The sequence below is a fragment of the Dryobates pubescens genome, chromosome 12 (assembly GCF_014839835.1).
Source record: "Dryobates pubescens isolate bDryPub1 chromosome 12, bDryPub1.pri, whole genome shotgun sequence".
In the NCBI taxonomy this organism is placed as follows: domain Eukaryota; kingdom Metazoa; phylum Chordata; class Aves; order Piciformes; family Picidae; genus Dryobates; species Dryobates pubescens.
Window position 1 is genome coordinate 8,804,314 of NC_071623.1, and position 11,048 is coordinate 8,815,361.

The 11,048-nt window shown below is 43.8% G+C and overlaps 1 protein-coding gene across 1 annotated transcript in view; it reads left to right on the forward strand.

Moving 5' to 3' along the window:
* Positions 1–6,781, forward strand: part of POLA1 (DNA polymerase alpha 1, catalytic subunit) — a 230,972-nt gene extending 224,191 nt beyond the window's left edge. The window contains exon 37 of the mRNA XM_054165862.1: positions 5,526–6,781. Coding sequence (XP_054021837.1) covers positions 5,526–5,689 — 164 coding nt within the window. The 3' untranslated portion in view covers positions 5,690–6,781. The remainder of the gene's footprint in view (positions 1–5,525) is intronic.
* Positions 6,782–11,048: the final 4,267 nt, after the last annotated feature.

Sequence of the window (11,048 nt, forward strand, 5' to 3'; positions counted from 1 at the left end):
TGGAGGGCAAATGTGGCCCTTGTCAACAACCTTTTTTGTTTTGTAGGACTATGTGGGTTAGAAGTTGGGACAAGTTGGGAGGTTTATTTTCTTGTGCAAAAAAAGGAACTCATTTAAGACTTAGGTTAGTAATTCTCCCTCTTTAGGTTAGTAATTCTCCCTCTATAGGCCAGCAAACTGGCATCGCCGAGATATTTAAGAAGAGCACTGTCAAGACAGAGTAATCTAATTGCTCTATAGCCTAATTTGATTCTATTTAATTAGAAATAAGGGGGGAAAAAAAGGCAAGTATGTTAGAGGCTTACACGTCTGTTCACTAAATTGCTGTTGACTTTTTTCATTGACATTCCATAAATGGCAAAGTTAAGGTTAACAGTATAAATAGGGGTGCTGAGGATTATGAAAGGGGAACCCAAGCAATTAAAAAAAAAAAAAAACAAAAAAAACCAAGAAAAAAAAGAAATGGCTTACACAAGGTGATATCATAATAGACAGAATATTTATTTAACTTGCAGTAAATTGACACACCTCTAGACAGAGACAATTATGACTGACTGTAAAACATCTGACAGAACCAATTATGACTGACTGTTGTTTGCTACCTTTGCACAGAAATAAATGAAACACAGATATTTGGAACAGAGGCTGCTGCCTGTGTGTCTAAGCTCGCTGTAATTAAAATACAATAACCAGTAGGCGAGGGGGGGGGGGGGAAGGAAGGTAAAAAAATGTTCAGTAGCTAATTTAGTTTGTTCTTTAACTCTTTAAATTAAAATAAAATAAAACCCCAGAGAGGCACGATGCTGCACAGAAATGGTACTCTGCAGCTCTTTTTTTGTCCGTTCCCAGATAAAGCAGCATTTTTGGCACTGTGCTCCCAGGCACCTAGCATTGTTTCGCACGTACCCCCGGCGCAGATACAAAGGAATGTGAACGTATTTTTACTCTGAAGAGCAGGCTATCAACAGAATAATCAGGGGGAGAGAGAGTTTAATAATATGACACATTTCAGTTGTCCAATCAGTAAGAGAAAAAAAAAAAAAGAGAGAGAGAGAAATTCTTCACAGAGCCACATCTTAGGGAATCTAAGAACAAAAGTTCTTGATCATGACTGTCAGGTTGTTCAGTGATTTTCATAGGAACAAGAAGAAATGCAATAAATGGAAAACACGTGGCCAGGTATAGATAACCTCCAAATATTTCCATCCTTGCTTCCAGCATCACTTCAGCAATTGGATCACTTCAGTAAATGGATTTCAGGAACCTTTTAATTTATTTTTGTTTGTTTGTTTGTTCCCCTTCCCAGATAATACACAAATATACCTAGGTAGCTAAACAAGAACTTGGGTGGGATGCTGAATTTGCCAGGGACATCCAGAAGTTCAGAATGGGTTTTGTGAAGGGAACAAGGAGGTTTTTGTATTGGCAGGGGTAGGAGGTTAACTGTGAGCTTGGTGATACAACTCTTAAAATCTTTACTAGAATCAGTGGTTTATTAACTTTAGAGACTTCAGTACCTGAATTTTATTTAGGTGGAGTCAGAATCATGTGTTTGTGTTGGGTTTTTTTTATTATTATTACTTCTATTAATATAATTGTATCTTTCATTTAGGTGGTACCTTTTGTATGCTCTGCATATGTACATGTATCTCTTCATATACAGCCACATATGCATTCTGCAGCAGTGGGCATCGTAAAAAGAAATTGCTGGCCACTGCACTTGGATATTATTAAAATAGGTACAGAAGTATTCAGAATGTGGCAGACTTAGGGAAAGGCAATTTCAGTCAGTTCATATAGTTTAGGGTCCAGAAGGCCTTAGGTGTGTTATTGATTAAATTCTCATTTAGGAAGAAAGTAGGAGCTGTTATATGCATCTCTAAGTTGGATGGTATGGTAGCTGGAAGGTATTGACTGGCTGTGTGATATACGACGGTCACAGTTGCCTTTTACTCAGAGGAGCACAGAGTGATGCTGGTTGTCATTCTTCCTCTGCTGTGTGGCAGCGTAAATAGTCCCCTTTCTAACCAACCTGGTGGGAAAAGTCAATATCCCATCAGCAAAGGAGGTAAACACATCAGGAGCTGTGTCCTCTCTCATCTTCCCCTGCTCTGTATTACTACAGTTCTTTAAATCTCTTCTCCCCAGTCATCAGATGCACTTGTGTCATTCAAATGCATGGTGTGGCTGTGCTGCAGACACAGCCGCTGCCTGCCTCTCCTGCCGGAGCTCCCAGCTCCTATTCTCTTATAATTGAAACTTAAAATTGGCCTCATTACTTCAACAAGGCCCGTCATATTTCTCCTTTTTTTGCTTCCTTCAGTCCACCCTTTCCTGCTTGCCTCTATGAGGGTAATTGCATCTAAGAAATGTTTGAAGCATACTGCCAGAAAGGTTATTGCATATAATTGAAGTTTGGATTTAATGTTGGAGTGGGGGTGGGGCAGCTAGGCACTTTGTTAGTGGGACAGCTGAAGCCTGAATTGGAGCTGTACATGGGCCTGTAGTTTTGATTCCTACTTTCAGCCCTGGTTTATTGTTTGCCTAGTTGTTCCCATGATTAATGTGCCTTCCTGCTCTGTTCACATGTGCCAGCTGTCTCTGCTCATTGATAGGCTTCACCTTGGTTCCTTCTTTAGCCTACAAGGATGGTGTTTTCCATGGTGTTCCTTGGTGTTTTGCTAACATGTGAGCAGTGGCAAGTGAACCCGCTCACCGTGTCATTTGGCTTGAAAATGTATGAACTGCTCAGTGCTGAATTTGTGGCCATGTGAGTTTGGTGGTTTTGTGCATCTGGTTATTATAATCTTTGATGTTTGTTTAATTAAACCAAACATTTCAATAACTTTGAGATCTTGAAATGTCTTTATGCTATAGTGGCTTCAGTCTGTTAGTGAACAGATTTTATTGTATTGGTGCTGTAGTTTAAGGGAATTTTAATTCTACTAATAAACATAATGTCATTACAGTCTGGGTAATGGTGACAATGGGATATCTTTAGCCTGGCATCTTCCTCTGTTTGCTTACTGCCCCAGGTTGGCAACAGAAATCCCCCAAACTGAATATGGCATCCTTCTTCACAAGGATGCATGAAAGGTGCTTACTAAAATGCTTTTAATCAATGTATTCAGTCACTCAGACTGGCATTGTTCATTTAATTTTGAAAGATTTGACAGCATCATGCAAAGCAATTGAGTTCAGTGGAACTTTGTGAATAAGATGAAAAACCCAAGCAGGTGGCAACTGCTCAGTAAAACATAACTGCTTGTGTCATATGCAGGAGTTAATCTGCTGAGCTCATCTTAAAACGCTGGAGGCTCTGCAAAAAAATCCTTGTAAATCCTCGAGGAGAATTCGCAAACCCTGTAACTGTAATAGCTGTTTCTGTTAGTGTGCCTCCCTTCCCTCCAGTCCTTGGCTTGGCTGCCAAGATGAAGGTACATCCAGTGGGACATCTTCATCTCAGTCACACCACAGAAAGAAGTCATCACTGGAGTGAGGCATTTCTTCCCTCACACAGGTGGACTCAAAACCCTCACCTCTGAACCATTCTCTTGCAGATACAACTGAATTTCACTCTAACTCATGCTTTGTAGTAAAAGCCATTTGAGAGGGGATGGAAGCTCTTCTGTTACATATTCAGAGCATGGGAAAGATAGTGCCAGTGTTTTAAAGGTGACAGGAAGAAATGAGACAACATCTTTTAGGCAAAGCTAGTGAGGGTTGTGTTGGTTCCTCACAAGAAACATGCTTAATGTTGTTCCCAAATGGTTTGGAAGCTTGACCTTTCAGTAGCTGTGCTGTACTATCATAGTTTTGCTTGACCTGGAGTCCCTCCAGCGTAACAAAGAGGAGACTGACTGGGAGGGCATCTCATTCTTCAATATATCCTCCTTCTTGTGTGCTCAGCAACACAGACAATCTGGTGCTGCCTGCCCCAAGGTGTAACTGCAGACACAGGGCTTTCAGGTAGGAGATGGTGTTTCCAGCACATGGAGGATCACAACTGCACCAGATCTTCATCACTGGATTGATGTATAGCCATAAAATATTTTGTTCTTTCAGTCTTTGCTATTTAATCTTTGCAAAGCAAAAGTTAGACAACCACCCAGATAAAATCCCTGGATGTTTGTTTTTTCTTTATTATTATGGCATGAAATCTTACAACAACCAAAAAAACAATCACATGGAGCAGTTGGGGCTTTCCTGCTGAAATCTTTACAAACTCCTGCATGTGCATATGAGTTTGCACATGCATAGGCATGCCAGTGACTAAAACTCTTGCGCTTCAGACGTTTCTTCACAGGCATTACTGACCAGGCATTTGGGAATGGCTCTCTGTTTTTCATGTGTCAGGTGAAACTGATGCTTGCTGGTTGAGACACTGAGCATCTTCTCTCTTCCTTATGAGGACAGACTGAGGGAGCTGGGGCTCTTCAGCTTGGAAGAGACTAAGGGGTAACCTCATTCAGGTTTATAAATATGTAAAGAGTGAGTTCCAAGAGGATGGAGCCAGGCTCTGCTTGGTGATGCCCAATGGCAGCACAAGGGGCAATGGTGGAAGCATAGGAAGTTCCATGGAAACTGGAGGAAGAAGTTTTTCACTGTGAGGGTGACAGAACACTGGAACAGGCTGCCCAGGGCGGTTGTGGAGTTTCCCTCTCTGGAGATACTCAAGACCTGGCTGCATGGGTTCCTGTGTGACCTGCTCTAGGTGCTCCTGCTCTGGCAGGGGGATTGGACTGGATGATCTCTCAAGGTCCCTTCCAGCCCCTAACATTCTATGATCCTGTGATTTTAGGGTGGGATAGCATAGAATTTCCCACTTGTGCTACTACCCCTTTCTTTCCAACACTTCTGTGGTGCTGAGCATCACGATTCCTGTCCCACACACAAGACATATGTGAGAACACACAAGATGGGTAATGAGTATGTCACAGGTTGTGCCTTTGCTGGTATTAACAGCAACAGGGACAAGAGAAGTGAAGCATGGTTTCCTTCACTTCTGAAGCCAGATTTGGGATGAAATATCTTCCTGCTTCATAGCCCTGAGGACTCTGCATAGTTCTCACCAAGTTAAGACACTTGCTCATTTGAAATGGGATCCTTTCAGAGCCAGTTCTGCTATCACTTATTTTCTCTGCTGAGTTTGTGAACTCCCATTTCACTCCAGTTAGAAAACACTACTGGGCAAGCAGTGTTTCTTGCCAGCAACTGGCAGGAGCTGCTGCACTGATGCTGATGGGGCTGAGGGACCTTCAGCATCAACACCATATGAAGGTTCACCATGGCCTCTAACCAGCTGGTACAGCTCTGTGGATTGGAGGAAGGCAGAGGGAAGGCAGCAGAAATTGGAAGGGCTTGCCTTAAATGTTGTCTTTGCTGGCTACAACATTCACCCCCTTTTAAAATACCATGATTTGCAATAGTAGCGAATGAAAAAAACAGTGGCTCTTTGTGGTCATTTAATCTCTGTTGGTTTCGTTGTGTGTTTTTCTTTTATTTTCTTTTCTTTGTTCTTTTAGAGTATTTGAAGAAGAAGCCACTTAGGAAGGAAGTCTCTGAGGCCTACAAAAGACTGAAGAGCACCGTAGATAAATGCCTGTCCATGAGTGGCTACTCAGAAGTGAACCTCGGCCAACTCTTTGCCTTCAGTATGGGAAGACCTGTGGGAGAGTCCAATAAGTGAAGACAGTGATTGATTAAAAATGGAGGGAGACCTGAGGCTAGATCCTTGTTTAACAATAATGATCTCTTAAGCAATACTCTTTTGGTATGCACAATGACATTTTAACAATCTTTTCTCTTTGGAGGAAGGAAAATAGAAGATGAAAACGGGCTGTGTGATTCACGTGGACGTGAAATATTTGAGGCGTTCTTATCTTCTGTTCTTTCCTCCATTGTGAAGCCAGGGTTATTCAAACATGGAGTAGATGATTCTTGCAATATATTTTGTTGTGTATTTAGACCTATGAGGGAAAAGGGGGTGGGGGAATTGCTGCTTTAATTGGATAATTCCCAGTGAGAGTTGCTGGAATGTAAGTGATCCTAGACTTTGCTCCAGGGTATTTAGTAGAGGTGCTCTCAGGAAGAGAGGTTAGTAGAGGTCTCAGTAGGAGCACTAATGTTTTGCCTTTTCACAGTTTATCTTCTTCCTGATCATAAACATACCAATTAAAAACAATACCAAACCTGAATGCCTTTAAATGTCCTAATACCTTCTGAACAGAGGTAGGGAGGCCTTGCTCTCAAATCTATTAAAGAACGACTGAAACCTGGAGGTGCTAAAAATAGGGACCTTTTTTTTATTAAGAGTCTTCCCATGTGTCTTTAAGCACAGTATTTTGCCATGCTGGAAATTTCTGCGTGGATGTAAAGACATGTATAAAACCCATTCCCTGCATACAGAGGATATAAATGCATTTAATTTTCTTTCCATGCAAAGTATTTGAAAGTAAGAGGGAAATGTTTGGGATGGCTTTGTACCCAGTAACAAGGGGAAGGGAAAGCGGAGAATCATTGTTGCTGTTCTGTTCATAATTACTGTGTTGGAGGGTTTAAAGGTTTTTATAAACAACTTGTATTGTTCATTTACTTTTAATAAAGTGTCAAGCAGATATGACAAGAAAAGAGCATAAATTTGGGCACCTGCTTGTGTACACAAAATATTGTGCTCATGTTCGCCGTGCAGTTTGCAATGTGATATAGTCATGTAAGGTTATACAAATTGTCTTTTTTAATTCTTGAACAGTATAAAATGTAAAGTTTTCTTAACACTTGGAAAAAAATAAAGTTTTCTAGCAAAAGAGGATCTGATTTGATTATCTGGCTTTTGAAAATTATTCCATGCAAGGTTGTGCTGTTCCAGACTTCTCCTGGTGTTACAGAAGTGTTTGTGTGCCTGGGGTTTTTTGGCTGCCCAGCCATTAAGAAAGGGAGCTTGAAGAAAAAGTAAGAGCATCAGCATGAACATGTTGGGCACCAAAGGGATATGCATGTCTGGGTTAGGGTTCACCTGTCCCTCAGTGGCATTGGAAGTTATTCTGTGTCACTGTGGGTCATGACTATTCAAATATGCCGAAGTACACAGATGTCTTCTGATCAACTTTTGAGGTTAAACCCTTTCATCTTCACTCACACTGAGCCCAACACATGAGAAATGGAACCTGCTCAGTCCATGCATTTGTGTTGGTGGTGTCCCACCCGTGGCAAGCTATCATTCCTTCCCAACACATTTAGCTGGGTTGTTGTAAAAGAGGCTTTCATTTGGAGGCTTGTCTTGGGCAGAAGGTGTTGCTGCCTAGACGACAATGTTGATGTTGCAGCTCTTTGAAAGGTCTCAGCTTCCTGTAATTTCACACAGGCTTTTTATCAGATTTTTTTTGTGTGTCCACAACCCAATTAGGATTATCAAGATACTACTGATATTAACCGGGTAGAATGCCTCAGGAAAAGTGTGACCTTCTCCTCCAAACGTTAGGTATACAAATAAAATGGATAGATATGGCATAACCTGACCCTGTGGCACTTGTATGTATCTGTATAATTACAGCTGAAGAGCCTGTTAATTTGCAAGTTTAGGGATGTTTAGATTAAATGAGAGTGTTGTGGAATGACTGTGTAGGGTGCAGCAGCACATAGTAGCCCTGCGAGGGGCTGTTCCCTCTCACACAGCCCCTCGCAGAGGAGCCTTGCTCTCCTGCGGGAGCGGGGCGGGGGGCAGAATCTTGGAAGCCCCCTCCCTGCAACCCCGGCAAGCTGCCACCCGGGGACAGGAGGGGGGGGATCGGAAACGAGGTCTTTTACTCGAAATCAAGGCAGGGTTTGATTCCACTCGATGGAGTTGGTCAGAGCAGAGCTGAAGACTTGGCAAGGAGTAAACTGGATTCCCCTCCCCTCTCTAAATAAGCTCTGGGCACCGTGCCTTGTCTTGGCCCCGGAGAAAGGCTGGGAAACGCAAAATCATCTTTACAGCGTTTAATGTTAAACGGAGATGGTAAATGCGGCGCTGTAAATAATTTGGGGAAGGGTGAAATTCGGAGATTGGAGGTTGATCTGGCCCGAATCTCCTTCCTCTCCCTTCCCTCCTCTTACCCCTCATTCCTTCCCCCCCTTCCTCCCTCTGCCCCTCCCGCTCCCCCTTTCCCCAACGCTGTTAAAATTAAGGTTTGTGTTTATTTGTATTTATTTGCAGTTGGGGAAGAGGAGTGTTGATGTATGGAGCCGGTAGCCAGGTTTCTCTGCTGACATCTGTGGTACGAAAAAAAACCAGCTCCCGTCTGCAACAGGGCTGTTGCCGTGCCAGGGCCCCTCTTCCCGCCGCCCTGGGCACATCTTTTTGCCCCTTCGCATCCTTCCCCGTCTTCCGCAGAGCACCTTAAATGTGCCTTCATTGAATGGTGCTCCCGCACCCTCCTTATAGCAGTTTAATAGATTAACTCATCTGTGCCAGCTTCAAATTTCAGATTAAAATTCCTTCATCCCGAAGGCAGCATTATCAGGTTGTTGGAGGCTGTTTTCAAACCTTGGTTTTGAATAGCAGCGGCTCTGCATTAATTTAACCACTAAGCTAATAAGTAGGTTTCGTTTTGTTATGCTAAGCTTTATTGCTTTTCTTTTGATCAGAATGGTGTTGTTGAGCAAAGCAGCAGACAAGGCATTCTTTGATGAGGGAATTAGCGCTCTATTCTTCCTCTATTATTCATAGCACAGTGGAATATGTAAGTACCTGAGGGTGTCAAAGGAGAGCAGGCTCTATTGCAAAGTGTTCGCCTTGTTTCTCTCAATAGCTGACTATGAGATGATAAACCGCTTAATACACTGCACTAATTGGATGAGAGCAGAAAGAGATGGGAATTAAGGCACGGCGAAAGGAGAAAGTGCTACCAGCCTTCATTCACTCTTTCACCACTTTAACAGCACCAAAGGAGGCACAAGCTTTCTATAAGCAGACTAGGGGTTTTGTGCGGAGATAAAATGAACCTGTTAGTGGATTCAAGTAATACACTAATTATTGCACAGTATAAATACCACTACTGGTTTTATAACACGGAGGTAAACTTCTTTTGAGAAGGTTATAGGATTGCTTGGCAGCAGTATAGATCCTAATAAGGGACCAGAGTAATAACCCCCTGGATTAACAAAATTGCTGCTTGCAAGAAGTATGATTCGGGCTTTTACGAAGATTTCAGCGGAATGAATAAAAATGACTGAATGACATTTCTTAATGCGTAATGGTTTGATAATGATTCCCTTTTCTTTAAGGCAAAAATGTATATTTCAGGCTGCACTGTTAATAATGTCCGGGGAACAAACCTTCTTTGCCTCGCACATTTATATTTATTTTTTTTCTTCCTCTCCTATGGTGGGTTTTAGAACTCAAAAATACGGCTGAGGGCGGGCGAGGTGGGATGTGAAGCGCTGTGGGTGGAAGCGAGGACCTGCGGGGAAAGGTCGCGGCGGGCTTCCACGCGCGATGCTGTCCCGGTGGCTGCTCCCGCAGCCGAGCTGGCAAGACGGACCAGGCCGGACCTCCTCCGTGTGCTGAAGTGGCCTGGGGGAGTTGGGCTCTTCTCCGGTACCCTGCCCGCGGCTGCCGGCGTGAGGCGATACCGCGATGAAAACACCCCAAATCACCCCCAAAAATCCACCACATCCCCGCGCTCCGACGGATCGAGCCAACCCTTTGCCCGCTGCTCTCGGAGGACATCGGGCACCGGGAAGGGGTGCGGGGAGCAGGGTTTGCTGCTGCCGTCACTGCCGGGGGGGTGGGGGTGGGGGCTCATACGTTCCTGCTTCGTGGGAGAGGCCGGCGAGACAGCCGAGTCAAAGAAAAACAAATAAATACGGAAATAAAGGAAAGGGGCAAAAAATTGCGTTCGTACCAGGGTGAGCAGGGGTCGAGAGACAAGGAACAGGCACAGAGAAACTTTCCTGCCTCACGTCGTCCCCAGGAAGCGTGTGAGCAGAGGTCAAGCAATGCGCTCCCCAAAATCCTTGTTTTCTCCCCTGCCTCTTGTTTTTTTGCATCAGCGGAGCCAGGAGCTGCCCTATCCCTGCCCGGGAGGTGCGTGGGGCAGCCTCCCACGGTGTAAGGTCGCCGATACCGCGAGGAGACTTCTGCCCCCTTCTCGAGCGAGAGAACACGGCAGAGCTCAGGCAGGTACCACCATGGGTGCCTTCCCCGGCCCGTGCGAACTGCAAATCCCCTTGCAAACGGGGCCGCCGGCACCTCGTCGTCCCTCCAAGCCCTGGTAATCGCCCCCGGCCAAGAGATCCGCGCCCTCCCAAACCCCGTGAGAGGGTTTCTCGGCGACAGGGGGGGTAGCGGTGAGTAGCCTCGGCGGGGTTCATCCCCTGGCGCCCGCAGTGCAGCCCCGCACGGACCGGGCTTTTATTTATCATTCCCCCCTTCCCCCTCTTTTGTTCCTTTTTTGTTTTGTTTTGTTAAACATATATTTTTGTTTATTTTCTGAACGTGGCACTTCTCCACCGGATAGCAAGGAAAAGTGTTAACAATAACGACATTACACGGAAAAAGTACTGTACCATCGCCTCTTGAGGGTTTCAGAAACCTCTACAGTTAATAAGTTAAATAAAGGGTTTGTACATAAATATTTGTCTAGGAACCCTATTATATCTACAACACAGTAAGAATCTACAGAATGACAAACTTTTACAACGCTACACTGAGTGCAATTGTTTTATAACATTTCAAATATACAAAGCTCTGTTCTTTTTTTTTTTTTCTTCTTTTTCTTTTTTATAACAATGGTATGTACAGAATCAATAATCACAGTTTAGTGACTTAAACAGTCCATATTCTAGCAGTGTATTTCCCTTTGGTTTGATATAAAAACCTTGGTTGGTGTAGTGATAAAGAATATAACAAGAAAAAAAGATATACCCTTTCCTTTAAGTGCACTGGTTATCTTACAGCATCACGTTTACTTTCACTCTGCACTGGCGGCATCATTGGTTAGCGCACGCAGCTCACCGCATCATCATGTAAAAGTTCTCCAGTGCTCCTAACAGACCATCTTAACACC